Below are 24,901 nucleotides of genomic sequence, written 5' to 3'. Positions count from 1 at the left end.
ATTGAAGAAAATAAGAACAACCCCAGGTTTCTCTTCAGCACTGTAGCCAGGCTGACAAACAGTCAGAGCTCTACTGAGCCAACAATCCCTTTAACGTTAACTAGTAATGACTTCATGAACTTCTTCACAAATAAAATTCTTATCATTAGAGAAAAAATTACCAATAATCATCCCACAGATGTAATATTATCTACAGCTACTCTTAGTACCATTGATATTCATTTAGACTCTTTTTCTCCAATTGATCTTTCTGAGTTAACTTCAATAATTACGTCCTCCAAACCATCAACGTGTCTTTTAGACCCCATTCCTACAAAACTGCTCAAAGAAGTCCTGCCATTAATGAATTCTTCAATCTTAAATATGATCAACCTATCTCTAATAATCGGCTATGTACCACAGGCCTTCAAGCTGGCTGTAGTTAAACCTTTACTTAAAAAGCCTCTAGACCCAGCAGTCTTAGCTAATTATAGGCCAATCTCCAACCTTCTTTTCATATCAAACATCCTTGAAAGAGTAGTTGTCAAACAGCTAACAGATCATCTGCAGAGGAATGGCTTATTTGAAGAGTTTCAGTCAGGTTTCAGAGCTCATCACAGCACAGAAACAGCTTTAGTGAAGGTTACAAATGATCTTCTTATGGCCTCTGACAGTGGACTCATCTCTGTGCTTGTCCTGCTAGACCTCAGTGTTGCGTTCGATACTGTTGACCATAATATCCTATTAGAGCGATTAGAACATGCTGTAGGTATTACAGGTACTGCACTGCAGTGGTTTGTATCATATCTATCTAATAGACTCCAATTTGTACATGTAAATGAAGAGTCCTCTTCACACACTAAGGTCAATTATGATGTTCCACAGGGTTCAGTGCTAGGACCAATTCTATTTACATTATACATGCTTCCCCTAGGCAGCATCATTAGAAGACATAGCATAAATTTTCACTGCTATGCAGATGACACGCAGCTCTATCTATCCATGAAGCCAGGTAACACACACCAATTAGTTAAACTGCAGGAATGTCTTAAAGACATAAAGACCTGGATGGCCGCTAACTTTCTGCTTCTTAATTCAGATAAAACTGAGGTTATTGTACTCGGCCCTGAAAATCTTAGATTCTTACTCTGGATGGCATTACCTTGGCCTCCAGTAATGCTGTGAGGAACCTTGGAGTCATTTTTGACCAGGACATGTCCTTCAACGCACATATTAAACAAATATGTAAGACTGCTTTCTTCCATTTGCGCAACATCTCTAAAGTTAGAAATATCCTGTCTCAGAGTGACGCTGAAAAACTAGTTCATGCATTTATTACTTCCAGGCTGGACTACTGTAATTCATTATTATCAGGATGTCCAAAAAACTTGCTGAAAAGCCTTCAGCTGATCCAAAATACTGCAGCAAGAGTCCTGACAGGGACTAGAAAGAGAGAGCAGATTTCTCCTGTTTTGGCTTCCCTTCATTGGCTTCCTGTTAAATCCAGAATTGAATTCAAAATCCTGCTCCTCACATACAAGGTCTTAAATAATCAGGCCCCATCTTATCTTAATGACCTTGTAGTACCATATCACCCTATTAGAGCACTTCGCTCTCGCTCTGCAGACTTACTTGTTGTTCCTAGAGTATTTAAAAGTAGAATGGGAGGCAGAGCCTTCAGTTTTCAGGCCCCTCTTCTGTGGAACCAGCTTCCAGTTTGGATTCGGGAGACAGACACTATCTCTACTTTCAAGATTAGGCTTCAAACTTTCCTTTTTGCTAAAGCATATAGTTAGGGCTGGACGTGTGACCCTGAATCCTCCCTTAGTTATGCTGCAATAGACGTAGGTTGCCGGGGATTCCCATGATGCATTGAGTTTTTCCTTTCCAGTCACCTTTCTCACTCACTATGTGTTAATAGACCTCTCTGCATCGAATCATATCTGTTATTAATCTCTGTCTCTCTTCCACAGCATGTCTTTATCCTGTCTTCCTTCTCTCACCCCAACCGGTCGCAGCAGATGGCCCCGCCCTCCCTGAGCCTGGTTCTGCCGGAGGTTTCTTCCTGTTAAAGGGAGTTTTTCCTTCCCACTGTCGCCAAAGTGCTTGCTCATAGGGGTCATATGATTGTTGGGTTTTTCTCTGTACCTATGAAGCGCCTTGAGGCGACTTTTGTTGTGATTTGGCGCTATATAAATAAAATTGAAATTGAAATTGAAATTCAAATATCGTTATCGCAAATTTTCAAATGTTTATTGTGATAAATATTTTTGGTCATATCGCCCTGCTCTAGTTACAATGATGAACCTTCTCGGTTGAGACTATGATGTTTCTCATGATATCACTGCTCAAAGTTAATGTTAGAAAAAAAAATTATCCTGAAGACAAACAAAATGGTGAGATGTTGATTCTTGGAGTTGGTGCATTGATGTTGTCGGAGTCTTTAAAAGAGAGTAAATTTGTTTTTCAGCCCTGAACATTTAATGTGTCTGTCTGCTGTACTTTTGCTGTACAGGTCCATCGTGGTGAAGAGAGAGCACGGTGGAGCTGTGTGTCTATTACACTTTTTAGAGTGATCCTGGATTGGAAAGCCGCTGTAAAATTCACACTGCAGCTCAACAGAACTATAAATGAAACAACTAATTTTGATCCGAAGTTCATTCATTAACTGAATTCTCCGACCACTTAATTAGTAAAACAAATCAATAAAATGGCGCCCGTCACTGGCTCGGCCAACAGAGTGCTGCAGGAATGAGTCTGAAAACCCAGAAATGAGTGAGTATTTTGGACTTTTGGCTCCCTGGTCAGTGGGTTATGTGGATGGCTTTTTGGTAAGATGCCTGAAATGTGTTTGTGACGAGCTTTAAACATAGCACAGAGTTTATCTTCTGCATTAATCCAAAAGCTGTTGGAAAATCCCACCCACAGGTTTGCCTTTTTTCCATGTCTCACTGATTGATTGCTGATGTATTCACTGAATATCCCACTCCCATTTATCATTTCCCACCAGCTACGAGGAGAAGTCTAAATTCAAGAGCTCAAATATTCTCAAATGTGATCATAATTAATGATGTGCTCATTCTTAGAGGTAAATTGTTATTTTACAAAGCTCTTCATTATTATTGTGTTTTTTTATTGTCATTTAATTTCTTTGTAAATGTTTCCTCAATAGTAGATCACTACACGCGTTGGTGCTGTGGTATAAAATCCAGAACGCTATAAAAGTGTAAAACTGAGCTCCTAATCACACAGAAAAGCCGTTTCAGGTGTTAATAAGGGCTTTAATTTGCTCTGCACTGCACTGCTGTAGACCCTAATGGTGTTATTATCGAGCTCCGTGGCTTTTCTCCTGATGGGAATAATTACACAGCAGCGAGGAACGTCAATGAACATCGTGGACAAACACATTGAGAGGGAGCGTTTGTCGAGAGTGGGAGAAATCAATGATGTGTTCAAACATCCTTCCCCCTTTCTGCAGAGGGGGATGAGAATCTGCTCGCCGTTTTGTAAAGAAAAACGTGGAGAGAGAAAAAAAAAAAAGCATTTGAGTGTTTACAAGGTGAGCAAACATGGATGAACTAAAACGAACAATGGGAGGTGACAGGGCGAGGAAACGATGAAGAATTTGCATTTTACCAACCACCACTTAATGCTAACCCTCCTCCGACGCTAATGATAGCATTCAGCATCGGTAACCCCCCTCCGCTGCTTGCGCTCTCACGCGCTGAACATCAAGTCAGTGCGTGCGTGCGCGCTCATCAATATTCATGTGCTCCCGAGTGAGTGTCAGACGGCAGGTGAGACCATGCTGTGCACTTCCAACGGTTCCATTTATTCTGATTTACCGCTCACCCTCAGCAGCCCGCTGCAGTGTCATAAATCAGGCGGCGTACCGTAGCTTGGCGAGGAGGAGGTTAATGGGCCATTCAGCCGTACTCGGTCCGAGCAGAAAGCCAGGTCAGGGGGGAGACGTGGCTCGGCTGGTGAGCGCTGTGGTCACCCTGAGCTGGCTGCGGGAGCACTAATATTGTTTTACAAATACAGTCAACATCTGAGAAAAACTACAGTCCAGTAAATACAACTACAAAAGGTGGCTCAAAAAGTAAAACAAAGCAGTTTAATCTGCTCTTCATTGATATAATTCAAACAGATTTAACAGAGCTATAAAATTGGAGTCCTCTATGGTTCTGAAAGTACAAATCCATTCACTCATCCAAAAGAAAACTCACAGCTGAAGCACTTTGATTCCCTGGATTGCCGTAGAACTCTAACACACTGCTGTACTATAGGCAAAATTCCCAAATACAGCACTCCAGTCAAATTATTTGGATACATAATGAATGTTTCACACCATCGAATTGAACAATTTCTATGAAACTTGAAAAATTCTGCTAATCTTCATATTCTTCTTATTGGACACAACCAGAGCAGCTTTGCAAGAGTCACTGTTGAAAATAATCCCTGTTTAATTCAATTCAATTCAATTTTATTTATATAGTGCCAAATCACAACAAAAGTCGCCTCAAGGCGCTTCATAGGTACAGAGAAAAACCCAACAATCATATGACCCCCTATGAGCAAGCACTTTGGCGACAGTGGGAAGGAAAAACTCCCTTTTAACAGGAAGAAACCTCCGGCAGAACCAGGCTCAGGGAGGGGCGGGGCCATCTGCTGCGAACGGTTGGGGTGAGAGAAGGAAGACAGGATAAAGACATGCTGTGGAAGAGAGACAGAGATTAATAACAGATATGATTCGATGCAGAGAGGTCTATTAACATATTGTGAGTGAGAAAGGTGACTGGAAAGGAAAATCTCAATGCATCATGGGAATCCCCGGCAGCCTACGTCTATTGCAGCATAACTAAGGGAGGATTCAGGGTCACCTGGTCCAGCCCTAACCTGATCTTAATGTAGCCCCTCAGTACATCCTGTGCCAACTTTCTCCTCCGAAAAGAGCGTGGGGCACGGTGCACACCACCAGTTATGTGCGTAATATGAGCATATCAATGATATCCACTTTCTACAATATCCAAAACTGAGTGTTTAAAACTGTAGAACTGAGCTCATCAACAGTCTGTGGTTCAGTCTACAGCTATTTGGAGAATGACACACATTTTCTCATTTTCTACTTCCCTCTGTATATCACAGTGCATTTTAAATCAGTGAAGACGTGACTCAAGTACACATTTCCAGCTTTAAGTCAAAGTATTTAACAAAAATTTTGCATTAACTGTTTAGGAATTAAAGTCGTTTTTACACACAGCCCTCCATTTTCATAGGCTCAAAATGTATTGGACAATTGGCAAATTTAGTAAATAAAAGATCACATTCACAAGATAACAGCTGTGATTCCAAGTGTTTGACTGTTAGCTGTTCACTGGAACTCTCAGTGTGAGGTTCAAAGAAGTGAGGATGCCAGTGATGGAGGCGGTCAGTAGGCTGAAACGTTCAGAAAGACAGCAAAAAGTGACAAAATCAACAGTCTGATTCACTGACCAGCTCAGCAACACCCAAAGGCCTGTAAGACCACGAAAGCAGAAGATTGCAGAATTATTTCCACGATTAAGACAAAATTTTCCACAATACCTAGCTCAGTGAAGAATACTCTCGAGGAGGTAGGTACCTTCTTGTGATGGTCTACAATCAAAAGGCACCTTTATGAATGGAAACAGACTCTTTAAAACAACGTGCAAACCACTGGTTAGGTCAGATTAGCTCTTAAAAACATCTAAAAGCACCTGCAGAGTCCAGGTAAAAAGATCTTTGGGCAGATGGAACTAAGGTGAATGATGGGAAGAGAAAAGGATGGAGAAGGTGAGAAACATAACACTTACCCTGTCATTTCGTAGCTCAAATGACTCACAGTCCATCACACTTTAGAATAGAATAGAATAGAATAGAGTAATCCTTTAATTGTCCCACAAGGGGAAATTTGGTTGTAACAGCAGCCAAAAAGACACATATACAAACAAACAGGACACAGAACAGAAACATACACAATTTTTTCTTACATATTTACATCAAGGACAATGGTTACTATAAACAGTACTGTACAGTTATTAAATTAAATATAATTAACTACAGATAAGAGGCAAACCAGGTTGTAGTGTGAATCGGTTGATTAACTTATTGCAGTTACAGCGCAGATGTAAACATCTGTGATTGTTGGGAGCAGTTCTGATTGTACAGTCTGACAGCTGCAGGGAGGAAGGACCTGCGGAAACGTTCCTTCATGCATCTAGGATGCAGCAGTCTGTCACTGAAGGCGTTCTGCAGTTCAGCAACATTTCCATGCATGGGGTGGGAGACTCTGTCCATCAGGGATGTTATTTTGGCCAGAGTCCTTCTGTCTCCCACCACCTGCACTGGGTCCAGGGTGCATCCCAGAACAGAGCTGGCCTTCTGATGAGTTTATCCAACCTCTTCCTCTCAGCTGCCGATAAACTGATGCTCCAACATACCACACTGTAAAAAATGACAGATGCCACCACAGAGTCATAGAAGGTCTTTAAAAGTGCTCCCTGTACTCCAAATGACCTCAGCCGCCTCAGCAGGTAGAGTCTGCTCTGACCCTTCCTGTAAAGAGCATCAGTGTTGTGGCTCCAGTCCAGTTTATTATTCAGGTGAACACCCAGGTACCTGTAAGAGTCCACTATCTCAATGTCCACTCCCTGGATGTTCACCGGTGTCAGTGTGGTGGGTCTGCGTCTCCAGAAATCCACCACCAACTCCTTGGTTTTCCCGGCGTTGATCAGCAGGTGGTTCTGCTGACACCAGTCAACAAAGTCCAGAGTCCACTGTCTGTACTCTGAGTCATCCTCACCTGTGATGAGGCCGACTATGGCAGAGTCGTCAGAGAACTTCTGTAGGTGGCAGCGTGGGGAGTTGATGGAGAAGTCTGCAGTGTAGAGGGTGAAGAGGAACGGTGCCAGCACAGTTCCAAGTGGGGCCCCCGTACTGCAGGCCAGTGTATCAGAGACACAGCCCTGTGACCTCACAAACTGTAGTGGATCCAATGAAGACCTCACCAGGGGGCGCAGATGGTTTAGAACCAACCTCTCGAGGTTCTTCATCAGATGTAATGTCAGGGCTACCGACCTGTAGCTGCTGAGGTCCTTGGGATGGGAGGTCTTTGGTACCACACAGGAGGTCTTCCACAGCTGTGGTACTTTCCCCAGTGACAGGCTCAGGTTGAACAGATATCCTAGGATGCCACACAGTTCATCTGCGCAGCACCTCAGGAGCCTGGAGCTGACGCCATCTGGACCTGCAGCCTTCCGCACCTTGATCTTGCGAAGCTCGTTCCTCACTTGAAGTGCTGAGATAGAACGAGTGGATTTTGGGGGAGGGGGGTGTATGTTGGAGTCCACAGAAGCCGGGGGTGGGTGTAATGACTGGGAGGTGTGAAGCTGAGAGGTGTGAAGTCCTGAGATGAAGGACAGGCAGTCCCTGAGGATTAAGGAGATTGCAGCAGGGGGGACGATGCTGGGGGAGGGGTGGGTGGTTGATCAAACCTATTAAAATATTTATTTAGGTCATTCAGCCACCCCAAGTCTCCTGCAGCCTGGGGGGTTGGTTTTTGTCCTGAGATTGTCTTCAGGCTGTTCCAAACCCCTCTGATGTTGTCCTGTTGCAGCTGCTCTTCCATCTTCCACCTGTAGTTTTCCTTCCCTTGCCTTATCTTCCATTTCAGCTTCTTCTGGACAACTCTGAGCTCCTGTTTGTCTCCAGATCTAAAGACTCTCTTCTTCTCCTTGAGGAGAGCCTTAATTTCAGGATTTATCCATGGCTTGTTGTTAGAAAAACACCGTACCTTGTCCACACAGAAGTTCATGTAATCCGTAATGCAGTCTGTGATGCTGTTCAGGTCATCCTCCAGGGTGCTGCAGAGGTCGTCCCACACAGTAGAACGGAAACAGTCCCTCAGGGCCTCTTCAGTCTCTGCTGACCATTTCCTTACTGTGCGTTTCACAACTGGTTCTCTGTGTACTAGAGGTTTATACACAGGCTGGAGATGAACTAGATTGTGATCTGAGCCCCCCAGGGGAGGGAGAGGTGATGAGCTGTATGCCTCCTTGGTGTTGGCATACAATAAGTCCAATGTTTTATTGTCTCTGGTGTGGCAGGTAACATACTGGGTGAAGGTGGGGAGAGTGGAGGACAGGGAGATGTGATTAAAGTCCCCAGAGATCAGGAAAAGGGCCTGAGGGTGCTGTGTTTGGAGTCTGCTGGTTATAGTGTGCAGGACCTCACAGGCTGCTGCAGCCTGAAAACTGACAAATGTGACTTTGATCTTGAGCATAACTTGACTGAAAACAGATTAGTTGATCAACGTGTGTAAGATTGCCCTCCTTTCCCTGAGTCTGGTTCTATTGGAGGTTTCTTACTGTTTAAAGGAAGTTTTTAATTCCCACTGTTGCCAAAGCACTTACTCATAGGATATCATCTGATTGTTGGGGTCTTCTCTGTTTATTGTGGGGTCTTTACCTTAAATTTGGTACTTGGAGGCAATAATATTTAAATCCTAAACCGTTAACTCAATACTTTTGTTAAACTCTTTCAATTAAATCTCCAAAAGTTGAATCTGTTCATCTGGACGTAGCGTTTTGTGGGAGAAACGTTTCGTCACTCATCCAAGTGACGAAAGGGTGCACCTTTAAGACCAATTGTCTGCATGATCAACTCGGTCACCTATAACATCTCCAAGTTTCTGGCTTCGATCCTCAACCCGCTGGTGGGCAGCTCTGAACACCACATCCAGAACACCCTGGATTTTGTTGAGAAGGTGAGAGATGTCATTATGGAGGCAGATGAAACCATGGTCTCGTACGACGTTACATCTCTCTTCACTTGCATCCCAGTCACGGAAGCGTTGGAGGTAGTCCGTAAGAGATTACAGGATGACACCAACCTCAGCAACAGGACCACTCTCAGCATCGACCAAGTGTGTTTGCTTTTGGAACTGTGTCTTCATTCCACCTACTTCACATACAAGGGTCAGTTCTACAGGCAGAAACATGGGTGTGCCATGGGCTCCCCAGTTTCACCCATCGTGGCCAATTTGTACATGGAAGAAGTGGAAAAGAGGGCATTGCTATCCTACCCTGGAACACCACCAAGCCATTGGTTCAGATATGTGGATGACACCTGGGTGAAAATCAAATCTCAGGACGTACTACATTTCACGGATCACATTAACTCGGTGGACCGACACATCAAATTCACCAGGGAGGATATGAAAAGTGGCAGGTGAGCCTTCTTAGACTGTGAGATTTCCATCAGTAATGGGGGACATCTAAAAGCTGACGTGTACCGTAAACCTACGCATACGGATCAGTATCTAAGGTTTGACTCTCATCATCCACTGGAGCACAAACTGGGTGTCATCAGGATGCTACAACACAGAGCGAACACCATCCCCACTGACACAGCGGCCAGGGAGGCAGAAGAACAGCACATCAAGAAGGCCCTGAGTAAATGTGGTTATCCCAGCTGGACTTTTGTCAAAGCTGGGAAGGCACCTAAAGAAAGCTCCAGCCGATCCAGGAGAGAAGGACAACCGCTGCCCAGGCGAAAACCTGTAGTGATCCCATATGTGTCAGGAGTATCGGAACAGTTGAGACGCATTTTTTCTAAACACCGGGTCTCTGTGGCTTTTAAACCCCAAAATACGCTGCGCCAAAAAACTGGTCCACCCAAGGATCGGGTCCCCGACACAAACAGAGTAACATAGTGTACGCTGTTAAGTGCCAGGAGGATTGCCAGGATTTATACATCGGGGAAACCAAACAACCTCTAGCGAAGCGGTTGGCACAACACAGAAGAGCAACCTCATCAGGCCAGGACTCTGCAGTTTATTTACACCTACAGGCCAGTGGACACTCTTTCAATGATGAGGATGTACACATCCTGGACAGGGAGGAACGCTGGTTTGAGCGCGGAGTCAAGGAGGCCATTTACGTGAAAAGGGAAAGACCATCTCTGAATCGAGGAGGGGGCCTAAGGGTACATCTTTCGCCATCTTACAACGCTGTGATTGCAGCCATTCCCCAACTCTCTGTGAATGGTACTCATGACCATTGATCAGTGTTCTTTGATCAGTGGGTTTTGGTCAGTGATTGTTGATCAATGGTCATGGGAATTTGCATAATTATGATTAAGGAACTGACCTCACAGCCCATTGTTCCCTCAGTGGGCTGGTTTCAGTCATTATGCAAATGTACTGTTTATAAGGTTTGGGGAAACCTGCAGTCAGCTGAGACTGAAGAAGTCACTTGGATGAGTGACGAAACGTTTCTCCCACAAAACGCTACGTCCAGATGAACAGATTCAACTTTTGGAGATTTACTTTCCTGGATGATTGAGAATGCATCAAGATCTTTCAATTAAAGCTCAAAGACTATATTTCAATTAGATCTCGACTGTCTGATATAAAATCCACTCCGGTGGCATACAGAGGCAAAACTACAAAAATGTTTTCACTGTGCATAAACTTATGGATCTAACTGTAACTGTAATTCTAAACTCACCCCCCACCCCAAATATTACATACTAATACTATATACTACATAAACTACCACAAGCAGCATTCAGACATGAGGGGTTAATAATTCCAAAGACAACTTTCAGGCAGAATGTATCCATGGCTCAAACTTCTAAAGCCATTTATTATGAAGCTATATATGCAGAGCACGCATGCAGATGAGAGGAAGGAAGGCTGTAGTTCAAGAAGAAAGACAAAGCACAATCTGAGGCGAGAACAGGACAATGTACGGCCTGTGCTTAAACCCAAAAGGTGTAAAAATCCCGGGAAGTATTCAAAGTGGGAATTCAGACTAATTATGAAATATGAATTACACATCCTGCATTGTGTTTTCTGCACTTTGCTAGATAAATGCTTTAATACAAAAACGCCGAAAACATATTTTAAAGCGAAAAATAATTTGTTTTACTGCATAATAATGGACGATGTAGGGATGATCATTTTCTCAAATTCACTGAACATAGAAAAAGATGACAGATGTAAACATATTCGGTTTTAAATCTTTTCTCACTGTGAGCTCCAAACAGGACCTGCCGGCCAACCTGCATCCACAGTCTTATCTTAATTATATTTAAACTGCGTGTTTTGTTTGCATGTAAACACACTCGGCCATTTCAGAGTTGATGAGGTGAAACCGGCAGCACAGCTCCATCAAAGGCGACATTTAAATTTAAACAAGGAGGCTGTTTAGTTTCCTATCTTTATCTTCCCTCTGAGTGTGTGTGTGTGTGTGTGTGTGTGTGTGTGTGTGTGTGTGTGTGTGTGTGTGTGTGTGTGTTAAATGGTTTTTGTTTTCTTGGGAGTTTTTTGTGCCGCCTCTTTATCGAGCTGTTATTTTTCTCCTTAAAAGAAACGCTGATTCATCTCTTTACGCTAAACGCTCATCTCAGCAGGGCGATCGAGGGACAAGAAGACATAATTACAGAGTTCTGCTCGGTGCCCTCGCTCTGTGTCTCTCCCATCATCGCTATCTCTCTCTCCATCTCACCCTCGTCCTCTGTCTCGACTTTGATTTCTTTCTTTGCCCCCGCTTAGTTGATGTGAAGTTAATCAGGAGGTAGGAAAACACACTTTGCAGTCTGAAGGTCTGCCTCCAACAAAAGCACAGATCAATGTGAGGACTGTACAACCCCAGAGCTGCCGGGAGCCTGAGAGGCCTCCACATCGGTTAATTAAATGCTGATTCACATGGATTCAGGGGCCACCGACCTACAGGCATCCCTGCACGTGGAAGGAGGAGGCTTCACTGAAGTCAAAAGTTCTAAGATTTTTACAGCTGATAGAAAAAAAAAAAAATAACGTCTCAATAGGAAAATGAGACAGACAGCTATGGAGCTGTAGGTGAAACGGTAGCTGGAATCCACTGAGCGTTTCCCGTCAGGGACACAGTCATTAAATGTTTCCCTTATTGGATGCTTACAATATCATCAACAAATACAAAATATGTCTTTTAATGCCGTCATTTCACATGATAGTAAACACATTTTAAAGTGGACCTACTAAGTAGATCATTTCCAGCTCCATGTCTTTATTCTTGGACTGCAGTAGAGCAGCTTTGCATCATTCACAGTTCTACACATACGTACGTCTCATCCATGTTATGCCATGAACCATTTTAATGTGAGGAGCAGCAGAAAATGTGTAGCTTCTTCTGAAAGTGTTTTTATTTAACTTTATTTAACTCCTAGGTATAGCATGAAAACATCGAGGGAATGTGTCCTGTCGTCAGTCCTTAATACACCAACCGCCTGCCTGCAGAAGAAGAACGCTGGAATTTGATGTTTTATGTGTAATTTAATGGACACTGGTATCAATGCACATACTCAAGTCTACCTTGTGGACTCACACACACACCACTCATTTACATGTACATTACATCCACTCATTTCATACAATAAAACTGTGCATTCATTTAAATATTGTGCATATTGTAATTGGGTTGTATTTATATGTGTGTGTATTGTATATATCTGTATATGTATCCATATCCTATTGATTGCACTTTGTTCATTGTTGGAGTCATATACATTTCAATGACAATAAATTGAATCTAATTTCATCTAAAATTTCTCTCTAAGGAAAAACTAGAGAAATAAAGTGACACTTTATTTAACTACAGAGATACAGTCCTGTGAAAAATGGAGTACACCCCGTGATTCAGTCGCTTGTAGAACCTCCTTTAGCAGCAATAACTTGAAGTAATGGTTTTCTATATGACTTTATCGCCCCCTCACATCACTGTGGAGAAATCTTGGCTCACTTACAGAGCTGCTTCAGTTCACTGAGGTTTGCAGGATTCATTAATACACAGCTCTCTGAAGGTCCCACCACAGCATTTCGGTCAGGTTGAGGTCTGGATTTCATTGGCTTTGCATTATTGTCCAGTTGGCTTGGTCCGAGCTTTAGCTGTCAGACATATGTCCTCAGATCTGACTCTAGAATACTCTGATATACAGAGAAGTTAACGGTTGACTCAGTGACCCCCAGGTGCCCAAATCATCAGCCCTCCATCACTGTGCTGACAGTTGGTTTGAGGTGTTTGTGCTGATATGATCTTTTTGTGTGTGTTTTTCAAATGTCCTGCTGTTCATTCTGGACAAATATCTCCACTTTTGGTCTCATCTGTACAAAGGACATTGTTCTGGTGGGTTTTTCAGATACAGCTTTGCAAACCTAAGTCATGCTGCCATGTTCTTTCTAGAGAGAAACAAGCCACACTCATTCAGTCTTTTACGAATTTCATTGTCAAGAACATTTAAACTGCCAATTTGCAACATTATATTACAAAATACAAATAACAAATATTCTTGATTTCCTGTGACCCTCCTCCCCTCAGCAGACAAGTTAAAAAGGAAATCATGGAAACACCGCTGTGCCAAACTGGCACATCACACGAGTGTGGGTCTCTCATTGTGTGCTTGGATCCTGAGCAGAGGACTGGACGGCAGCCCCAGAGACTAAAACGCTGAGCCCGGATCAGTTCGGAAACACCATCTGTCTGTACATCAGTAATCACATTCCTCCAGCATTAGAAAGCGCAACCATAACAGTGATGATGCTTTTGGAAAGTGACGCCCTTTTTTTGGAAACCTAAACTTTTTCGGGAGACTTGATTTTAGAAGAAGAGCACAATTAGTTTTAGGTTGTTGATTAGCCATTAGGATTTAGTGAAAGTGCTAAACAGGCCTAAATGCAGGGCATCGACAGAACACAAAGAGAATACATAAATGTTTAAAGTGAGAAAAGTTACAGTTTTAGGAAGAATATTAGCTCATTTTGACTAAATCAAATAAATAAATGGGTTTGTGAGATTTGCAAATCATTGTGTTCTGTTTTTATTTACATCTTACACTCTGTCCCTACTTTTTAAGAGGTGGAGTTATGAAGAACAGCACTGAGAACGCGCTCAGCATTAAGGATAATTAACACATATCGTGTGGCACAAGAGTCGCACGAAAAAGCTAACAACCATGATTCATCCAGTCTCTTCCACTTATCCAATCTTAAAAACTGTTAAAACCTCAACCAGTCAGCAACAAATTCCGTCTGAATTGTTATTTTCTCTTCCAACACCAAAGTGAATGTTATTGACTGGCCTGCACAAACTTGAATCCCATTGAAAATCTGAGGGGTGAACTGAAGCCAGACGACCATCAAATCTGGAGAAGTTCGAGAGATTTGCCAAAGAAGAATCCGCTGAGATTGCTCAGGAGACGCGTGAGAGACTCGCTGAAAACTACAACAAATGACTGCAGGATGTTATCCATTTAATTCAGCTTTATTAATATAGTGCCAAAATTACAACAACAGTTGCCTCCAGGTGCTTTATATTTTAAGGTAAAGGCCCTACAATAATAGACAGAAAACACCATAAGAGTCCCCCATGAGGAAACACTTGGCGACAGTAGGATGGAAAAACTCCAATTTAACAGGAAGAAACATCTGGCAGAACCAAGCTCAGGGAGGGGCGGCCAACTTCTGTGACGGGTGGCTTTTTCTTTATCCCCCAAAAAGGATACAAAAAGGATAAGTACTGACATCGGAGGATATCACAGTTTTGACCCTGGTAGTTCTTGTTTTTTGTGAAAAGTAAAATAATGCAAGCTCTCAAAATAAAACTAGAATGTTTGGAAAAATGATTCTGTTCTCCAGAAGACATCAGGTTTCTGATATTCCACTTAGTAGTTTTGTGCTTACTGGATAAATTCACAAAAGTTAGAAGTGACAAAAACAATTCAGTGTCCAAAGAAGTACAAAAGTATTTGTGTGTGTGCAGGAGCCCCAAACACAGAGGATGCAGCCATCGATCATATCTGAGAGATTCAGTAAAGCTTCTGTGAGATAATCGCACAACAGTCCCTGTGTGTGTGTGTGTGTGTGTGTGTGTGTGTGTGTGTGTGTGTGTGTGTGTGTGTGTGTGTGTGCGTGTGTGTGTGTGTGTGTGTGTGTGTGACTGAAGTCATCATGTCATGTAAGCCAGCAGCTGCTGGACTTTGTGACACGGCTCATCCAGCATGATGACAAACACCCTCGCCTCACACTGACATGCACTCAAAATAAACAAAGATGTGGAGCGAGAGTAAAAAAAAAAAAAAAACTTGAGTAATTGCAGTTCATTTGGGTTTTCCACAGCCGTGGAAGTTTCCACAGCTTTTAGAACTATTCACTCAGAATTAACACTTCAAAAAATGTGGCAGTCCAACAGAAACGGACTTAGTAGAAAAAAAAAAATTACAAAGCAGCAAGAAGAAGAAGGTGAATGAAAAACACAAATGGCATCACTTCTCCACCTGTTTTCTAATCATATCAGCTTTTATTTGAGTTACATTCAAGCAGAAACCTCCTTATCGGAACAATGATGCCAATGCAGTTCCTCTAATGTCCACTAGAGGCTCCAGCAGTAAGTCAGACTTCAATGTTACAGCCAAATAACCATGTTCACAGATTTTTATAGATAATGTTGCAGTTTTACACATTTACCTCATGCATTTAAACTGCATGAGGTAAACAAAAGTTGCAGTAGGTGGGCTCACTTACGATCACACTGAATGAGGGACTCAGTTTCCTAACCCAGCTAATCAGCTCCGGTGCTAGAATTAGCTGATGACTCTCTCACTGAGTTTACCTTAAGCCTACCAGTCCCACATCATTCCTCACCCTGTCATCCTCTCAGCTCCCAACAATCAGCCATGCTTTCCACCCCTATCACCAGCCAGTCCTCTCAATACTTTCCAGTCATTTACCCACATCGGCCAACTTGCACTGTCCACAAGCCTTGATCCCTACAGTGGACAGAAGCACCATAAACCGTGCTGTACGCAGTGTTGCCAACTCCTCAGTAAGGAAAATCGCTATTGGCTGTCCTAAAAGTCGCTAGAAGTCGCTAAATGACGTCATCACCTAATTTGCATAATTGGTCATGCTAATATAATTGTAACCTATGTTGTTGGAGAGAGAAATAACATTGTGGAAGAGACATAAAGTGAGTAAAAAACGTCCTAAATGCATTTAGAGTTTATTTAGAACTACAAATTAATTTTTTTTTAGCAATTATTGGTTTTTTTAATGTCACAATTCCAACCCTGCTCCTTTACCCGGGCTTGGACCGGCAAAAGTGATCCGAAATAGGCACTCTGGTGGAGTTACTTTGTGTGTGTGTGTTTATAAGTAGTTTTAAACCTTGTGATCCACAAAACAGCATAAGAGTAAAAGAGTAAAAGAAGAACTGACTGTGTTACAGCACCCGCTGCTTGTTGAGAGTAAAAGCGATACGCGCTTTCACGTCTTTTTTTAGCGACTTTTTTAAGAAAAAAAGTCGCTAGGGGGTCTGAAAACTCGCTAAATATAGCGACAAAGTCGCTAAGTTGGCAACACTGGCTGTACGGTGCTTCTTCCAGTTCTTTGCCGTAATAACAGGTGACATATGGTATTTTGGGTATTTTTTTGCCAGCATCTGCAGCAGCACCTACCTTATGACAACACAAACAGCGTGTTAGGCTATCATAACAATGTTAACAACAACCACTTGGCAAAATCAGGATGTGCTCCATGTTACAGTGAGCTTTCTGATGCAGATCAAACACTATCTGGATTTGAATCGATCCTGTATTACTGATATAAGAGTAGACCGTGTACTACACTGTGTGCAGGCATCTGAGCAGTTAATCATGACCTCTGATTAACGATCATCAAACAATTAAAAACACAATGCCACCTGCAGTCGTGCTCAGCTGTCAGCGTCCCAGAGAGAGCCATGTTTTTTTCTCTGCACTGTTTAACATCACCGGTGCAGTGAAGTATTGATAATGTATAAGTCACGCCACACAGCCCTGCTTCCTTCACCTCAGACTGGAGCTCAGAGCCTTCCCCCACAGTCTCGGTCTCTGAAGCTTAGAGATGCATACGCTGCTTTTAAAAAGTCTTTCTTGCTAACATGAAAGGACGTCTGCAGCGAGGAAAGAGATTTAAAATGCAGGATGGAGCAACCAGAACCTCTCAGAGGGCTTCAAACTGTGAGACAAACCTTTAGAGGATGAGGGACAGAGCTGAGAATCAGAGAGTAAATAATTATTCAGACGATCACACATTTATCAGTGATTACACACCTAAGCATCGCAGTTAGGAAGTTTATTTTTCTAATGTTCTGTATGTTATCTTGCAAGAAAACTGTCATAATATTAGATTTTTTTAAAAAGAAAACCCAAAAGTAACAAAATTATACATTTTGAAACTAGGATAATAATAGATTGAGCTAAAGAGAAGCAACGTGTGGCATCATTCGGTTAGCCAAAAACCTCAGACATGAATTTACCTCGTATCCAGGCCAACAGAGCAGGAAGCTAAAACAAGAAAAAAAAAACATGCTACAGCACGGCGTGTTTTTAATTAACCTGAAAATACTTTCACTATGGGCAAAATTTAAAACAGTTTAAGTATGATGATTAATCGATGTGTAGCTTTTAATTACTGTTAAATGAAAGTACCTTTAGAGAAAATTCAAAGATTCTTAGTCACCCTGTCATCATCTGCTAATGAAATTTCTTTTCTCGGGATGCTTCCTGCACTGGGGTCGGTGCTCTGATGCACTCCAAAATTGGCCGCTGCGAGATGACGTTCCCATTTCAGAGATGTGCAAAGCGACAGTGTAATTTGGAGGGTTAACAGCCTGGAAAACATTGTTTGCCTTCCACTGAGACGTTTGTGTTTTGCACTTTGCTTGGATTTTTACTTTCAGCCTGAATGCTGCATTTTTGTTTCATTTGACTCAACTTTGAACTTTGAAACGTGCAGTACCCGCAGTGCTTTTGTCTTGCAAAAACTTGAGTGTAAAAAAAGTATTGTCTGGTCTGATTAGTTTATTATTTATGTAAACAACATGACACCATGGATCTGTCCTGCTATGCATCAGTGGTTCAGGTGCTGCTGGCTGTGTATTGGTGGTGGGGATATTTTCAGCCTACCTAAGTTTTGTTACTGACCATGTCCATCGTAACACAACACAGTAAAATCAAGGTGTACCTAATAAAGTGCCCAGTGAGTGCAGATCTTCTTTTAAAAAATGATTCATTCATTTCAAGTAGTCTCTGAAATTTCAAGCAAAGTGTGAGACGTGTGACAGTCGACCCCTGCTCTCCCCTACAGTATACCTATGCAAATGGGAATGCTGTTTTTAGGCACTGCAAGCTAATGAGACAGTTGTGCACATGGTTCCCATTAAGACTCCTTGTAAAACCCCTCCAAGACCCCCTGAAATTACACCACGTTTTTGATTTTGGTCTCACAGAAATGATTCTCAGGAAGTTTGGGGCTTCCGCAGCAGCTGTGACAGACTCGCCAAACTACTATTTTCCTCTGATGAGTAAACATTACTGAACTCAGGTCGACACGCTGCCGGTTTTTGCATCATCACGTGAACTTTCTTGGCTTGCTACCTGTGAATACTTCTGTCAGTGATAAATGTTGTAGCTACAATGAGCTGCTGTGTGTTTGTACCTCAGGCGAGAGCTCTGCTGCTCAAAGCAGGTTTGGTGTCGTTAGTTTTGATTAGGACACGGAGAAGGAGGCCGAACCCATCTGGACGACAGGCTGGGGTGTTCAGACGGAAAAATGCCGCAGAAAACACACAGTGACGAATAAAAGTGTGCGTACAGGAAAACACAAAGCAGGCACAAAGCAGGCATTTTTTCAGCCAAAAGGCTGAAAAAATACAAAAATGTAGCACATTTGAAAGAAAAATCAAACTTAATTTGGTGGGAGATTTCTCGAGGTCAAATGATATCAAAAAGCCAAAGTGGGGACCAGCTTTGTCCATTTTTCTGTGTTTGTGGACGTATTTTTAATTCTAGCATCCACAAACCTTCTCTGGATGTTTGGTCTGAGCTCTGACTCTTCACCTTAGTTTCTCATGATGGTAGAGGTTTAAGAAGTAAAGCTTATTTAAGCCCGCCGTCTTTTGCAGCTGTGGTAAGTGAATTATGTGAAATCCTGAGCAACGAGGGTTCACGCACAGTGAACTGTTCCCACTGGCTCCCTCCACAGATCCTCACAGCCTCTCTGGGGGTTGGCTGTGCGGCTGCCTGGCTGTAAATCCCAACTCTGGCCGACGCTGAGTCGTGTTCGTCCCGGCTTTAATCCGTCCAGCGGCGTGCGGCGGTGGGATTTGGAGGACAGTTTGGCTTTAGCTTCCATGTAAACAGAGAATGAGGTTAAAGCTGGGGACAGCTGGACCGTCATTCACTGTCAGCCTCAAACAAAATGCCAACTGCAGCACTAACAACCACAGAAAACCAGCATTGATAGAGCTGCTGTTCTGGTGGTATTACTATAAAAACACAAGTTTAACATGTAATGTTAGCAAAATTACTCCAAAGAATTTCAACAATATAAAGGATCTCGAACACTTGAAGATTCAAATACAAGTCTCTGTATCACAGAGGAATGCTGTCTCTGTGAACCGTTCATGGATGTTTTCTAATGTAAATGGATTTACTGAAGCAACACTAGTTGTACTTGTTTTTTCCTCTTTTTTACCTCGGAGGAAGTAATTTCTGATATCACACTCGTGTCAGCGGGATGGCATGCTGGTAATGTGAGTGAAATTTGGATAATGGTATAATTCCCTGTGATTAAATGGAATTACAATTTAATTAAGTTTAAATTACAGTTATATTTACCTACAAATACTTAAAGGTTGGTTCACTAGAATAAGGGGGTAGGGAGTCAAGTTTTTACAGGAAACAAAGAAATATTTATACTCTAAATACATTTATGTAGTGTGTAACTTCAGATATTTTACAGGAAAGCAGACAGAAATTATTCTGTACATAATTTTAAATGCAGTGTAATTAATTTAAAGTTTGTAATTTCATGGTAATTTTGCAGATAAACAATGTTTTTCCATCTCACCTCATGAGTCTGCTGTAGCTTTTGGGTCAGGAGTCATATCATGGACTAGACTAATGTTTATTTATTTAATTTAACTTTAACCTAACTTGATAACTAAATTATCAATAAACTGTTCCAAATCTCTGCTAAATAATTACTAAAAAGTGAGGGAAATTGAATAACAGAACGTCATGTACATAAACATAATGATATGAAATGAAAATATAGAGATGTAAAAGATTAAACACTTGCTCCTTGCTCCTCCTATTGTTTGTTTTTCCACAAAATTCCTATTAAATTATGCACTACCTAAAATTACTTATTACTTATGCATTGCTTTACTTAGTATAGTGTTTATCTATATCCATACTATGAAGTAATAGCATTAAATACATTTAATTTTATAATAATTATTTCTTTGATTCCTGTAAAAATCAGACTTGTTAGCCCCTTATTCTACTGTACCCACCTTTAAGTATTTGTAGGTAAATGTAATTACATTGTAATTCAAAATAAAATACCTTTATAATAATAAATAAAATGCAGGGGAGTCGCATGTCATATTGTAAAGTTTTAACAGTTTATGTGTCAGAGCTATTTTGATAGAATGATATAAGTCTGAAAAACGGGGGCCTCAGCAAAGGCTCATCAACACAACACAAACACTATTACTGGCCTTCTTCCTTCCCTGGATTACACTTCTACAAACAGGGAGGGAAGTTTGGTCTGAATTTCCTGAATTACAAAACATAAGTTTGCAGTTGCATGGTGACGTCGGGAACAACACATTTTCTTAGATACAGATTTTCATCCAAATAGACTTTTCAGGTGTCCTATTTAAATAGTCAGGTAGGTCGTGTGTATAAGCATCACCTTGATTTGTTATGTTGTCTACTCAGCAAACATGTCTGATGGATATTAATGTTTCTATGTGTAATAAAGGTTCAGCATCCATCAGATTACTGCAGTGAAGGAAATTAAGGAAGGAAGGAAGCAAAATGTATCTACATATAAGTCTCTTTTAATTTTCATTCTAGAATAAAGAACCATTGAAAGGTTTTGGTCGGATGACCTCAATGACCTGCATGATATTTATTAATGCAAGAGTTCACTAATGTCAGCAGACATGTGACTATGCAGAGCTCTGAAAGTAATCACCACTTTGGACCATTTATAAGCAACTTACTGAGACTAGTTTACACTGAATTACAATTGGACGCCATTCAACCGTAGCACAAAACATCCACAAAGTAGTATGACAAAGACTATCAACATAATTATCAAAGCTAAGAGCCTGGTCCTGACTTTTGATTGAGCCAATGATGGCCAAGATTGTTAATCACAGTGGCAACAAAGCTGTCAAGAGCACAAACAAGAACTTATAATGATAATGATAACTGATAATTATTTTTGCAACATTCTGTGAAGAAATAAAATTTATAACTGGCTATCATGTCATATGTAAGGCATGAGACACCTTTAAAAGTGCCCAAGGTCTCTCCAAATGCTAATAAATACAGTGCAAACACGGCAGGTCCCAAAACAGAACCTTGAGACACACCACACGACAAGATAACAGATGAGAAGCCAAAGTTTTCAGCAATGATCAATGTGAGGATTTGGATGGTGCTGTTAAATCAAAAGTTTTCATCTTTCTTCATCAAAATTTCATTAGAAAATCTAAGAAGAGCAGCTTCTAAAGAGTGATGATGGTAAAACCGAGAACTGCATATATCTTTGTTTGTTTGTTTTTGTGCAGTGGCGTTTGATTCACATTTGGTTACCAAACAGCTGTGAATAAAGCAATAAAACACTTTTAAGTCAGTTACATGTGTCTGCATGTAAACTGTCTGATTTCTTTCATGGCAAACTTCACATGTCTTTATTGTCACACTCATCAACTCTGCCACCTGATGTCATCATTATAAACCTGTGATGGACACTAATTAATTAATTCAGAAGGATGAGAAAGAAGGAGATATGGTCGTTAACTTACCGTTCAGGAGCAGCATTTTTGACATTCATACTAATTTCTCAATGGAAAAATATGAAACAGCTTCTAAACACAAGCTTTCTTTTCTGGAAAGTCTAAGGAGGACATCTAGATGATGTTTAAGAACAATAAATAGTCATCTCAACTGGATATCAAGAAAGGCTGCTGGCTTGTTTGTTTGGATATTCTTTATCTTTAGTTGTTTTTTAACATTTCCACATTGCTTCTTTTGAGTTCTTTAAGATTGATTGGCATTTATAATAATAAAATTATTAAATTATGCACGCTTTTCAGTAACCGGTGCAAGATAATGTACAAACATGCAAACTTTCTACTCCAAAGCAATCAAAGTGTCTTCCTAAAACTGCCTTTTCTCTACCTTGATGATGTACCACTTCCACCTGCACTGGGATTATGAGATGCTACTGCTTCTCTTCATCTTATCATGTCTCTAAGGCAGATTTCTAAATTATCAGCAATGCATAGTGACAACTGCAAAGCCCATTTCCAAGCAATCCCTAAACTTCATACTGGAAGTTTCCTCCAAGTTTTCCCTCCAAATGGGTTTACATTTTAACATAGAACCACCATAAAACAATTTCCAGCTGAGGATAGTGAATAGAATTCCTCTTTAGGACACTCTTTAGTCAAACTTTAATTATTTTTAAACTTATTTGATGATGTTGTGAGGGTGCAAGTCATGCTCTTTTTCATTATTTTTAAATTGAGGTTTCTATAAATGTCACCACAGAAGCAATATCTGTAACTCAGGTGGAGTGGTAGAGATGCAGACGCACCTGTCAATGGCGCTGCTTCCTCTCTTGGCTGTCGTGGTACGACCGGCTCTCAGTTCACCGTTCATCCTGGCGTCTGGAAAACAAACCGTCAAATTAAGTTAGACACTGAGGCCCGGTGTCTCAGCACCTGACCCGAGGAAGACGGTAATGGAGTTGGACATAAAACACTGCCTGAACCCACAGCTGACACACACACACATCCCTGTATTACTGACAGCACACTATCCATCACTTTACGTGGCATTACACTGACATACTTTCCTAGAGACTCACTCTTACACTGGCCTTAGTGCAAGTCTACAAACAAACACTAACTAAAGCCATAATCCACACACAGCTCTCACACAGCACTTGCACGACTCACAAAAGTAAATTAATAAAGAAAAAGTCTACCACAAACAAAGTGCACAGCTACACACCCTCCATGTACACAAACACACACACACACAGCCCCAGCGGGCTCAGCCGGCCACCCTAACGAGCGGCCAGAGAGTCTAATTGGCTTCCATCTGTCAGACTGGAGTTAATTTTCTCTCACATTCATGCTGCTTTCCTCCTATCAACAACAAGCGTGTCTGTCAGCCAAAGAGAGCACAAAAATGGGGTATGCCCTAACAAAAAGGAAGAAGAAAAATTGATTTCAGAAACCATTGTAAACTCTTGTGCTGGGCTGTTACGTAATGCTGCCATGATAAATCTCTGAGGTTGTGTCTGGAAGTTACAGTAAAGAGTTCGGGCTCCAGAAAAATTAGAGAATTACTCTCCTGAGCAAGTCTCTTAAACTGAAAGTCCTCTAGTGGCCTAGAAGTTTGTAATGTTATGAAACTTTGCACATGTTCAGTAGACATAAATCAGCAAAGGGGAAAAAATGGAAACCTTATTCTGGGGCAAAGTCCTCCAATTTGTTAAGTGTTTTTCATGGATTTGACCAGCATTTCTGTTTGTTTCTTCATACATACAGGACATGCACAGTTTTTATGTGGCTCTGACCACAGAAGTTGATACCAAGGCTCTGTCTTCATCCATTTAGATGGGAGCTCCCCAAACAACTGCCCAGACTCATTACCAAGATGGCCAGAAGGACTTGGAGTTAAAAAGTTGCAATCTTTGGGGTCACTGAAAATTTCACTTCTTAGCATCCAAAGAGCTATCTGTAACCAGGTATGCTTTGGTTTACATCTACCTCTTCATACAGCAGGGGTGGGCAATTCCAGGCCCCGAGGGCCGGTGTCCCTGCAGGTTTTAGATCTCACCTTGGGTCAACACACCTGAATCACATGATTAGTTCGTTACCAGGCCTCTGGAGAACATCAGGACATGTTGAGGAGATAATTTAGCCATTTAAATCAGCTGTGTTGGTTCGAGGACACATGTAAAACCTGCAGGGACACCGGCCCTCGGTGCCCACCCCTGTCATACAGGATTGTTCACCTATTTAACAGAAGAACTTTGAAGTCAAAATGCATGAGAGAAACAAGACTCTCAAACAAGACTCACTGGCTGAAAAGATGCTAAAATATACCCGACTAGCATTTATTTTATCTAGTCGGGTATATTTTATTTTATTTATCCCAAAGTTGGAGATGCAGCATTGCCATCATCTAGACCAGGGGTGGGCAACTCCAGGCCTCGAGTGCCGGTGTCCTGCAGGTTTTAGATATCACCCTGGGTCAAAACACCTGAATCAAATGATTAGTTTATTATCAGGCATGGAAAATTTTGGAGTGATTTACAACTTAGGAGGAGTAGAGATGTGGACTTTTATTTATTTATTGCATGACAGGACACTGACAAGAAGGTAAATTGTAGAGATAGCTGCAAAGCACACAAAGCTAGTAGTGAAGAACCCAGAGTGGTGTATGCAGACTCCAGCCCAGGAGCCAGAGCCTGATTTTCAGTAGGTAACAAAGCAGAGATGAGCAGCCTTATTTCTACAGTAGAATCAGAGTGGTGATCACAGTGGAGTGCTCTTTGGATTACTATTAGGATGAGTAGTATAATAAATAACTTTTTGTCTAAGGCAGTACATGACCCCAACCCTATGTTTGTGAGAAAGGCACAACTGGCATTTTGAAACAAATGTGAAGTTTTTGATGTGTCACTTGGAATTAATATTTTTTTCATTCCCCCCAAGTTCAGATTTGGTCTTGGCATCTGTGATGAGGTGGTGACCATCTGGCAATCACTGGTCAGGAGAGAAAAATG

The 24,901-nt window shown here is 41.6% G+C and overlaps 1 protein-coding gene across 1 annotated transcript in view; it reads right to left on the bottom strand.

Annotated features, from left to right (window-relative positions):
* The window catches only part of LOC116325252 (RNA-binding Raly-like protein), a 63,103-nt gene extending 39,967 nt beyond the window's left edge, over nt 1-23,136 (bottom strand). Inside the window, exons 1-2 of the mRNA XM_039615075.1 lie at nt 23,116-23,136; nt 22,697-22,769 (exon numbers count right to left, since the gene is read on the bottom strand). Of these exons, the coding sequence (XP_039471009.1) occupies nt 22,697-22,769; nt 23,116-23,122 (80 nt within the window). The 5' untranslated portion in view covers nt 23,123-23,136. The remainder of the gene's footprint in view (nt 1-22,696; nt 22,770-23,115) is intronic.
* Nucleotides 23,137-24,901: the final 1,765 nt, after the last annotated feature.

The sequence above is a fragment of the Oreochromis aureus genome, linkage group 7, assembly GCF_013358895.1.
Source record: "Oreochromis aureus strain Israel breed Guangdong linkage group 7, ZZ_aureus, whole genome shotgun sequence".
NCBI lineage: Eukaryota > Metazoa > Chordata > Actinopteri > Cichliformes > Cichlidae > Oreochromis > Oreochromis aureus.
Note: the sequence above shows the minus strand (reverse complement) of the source record. Positions and strands in the feature narration are given on the sequence as shown.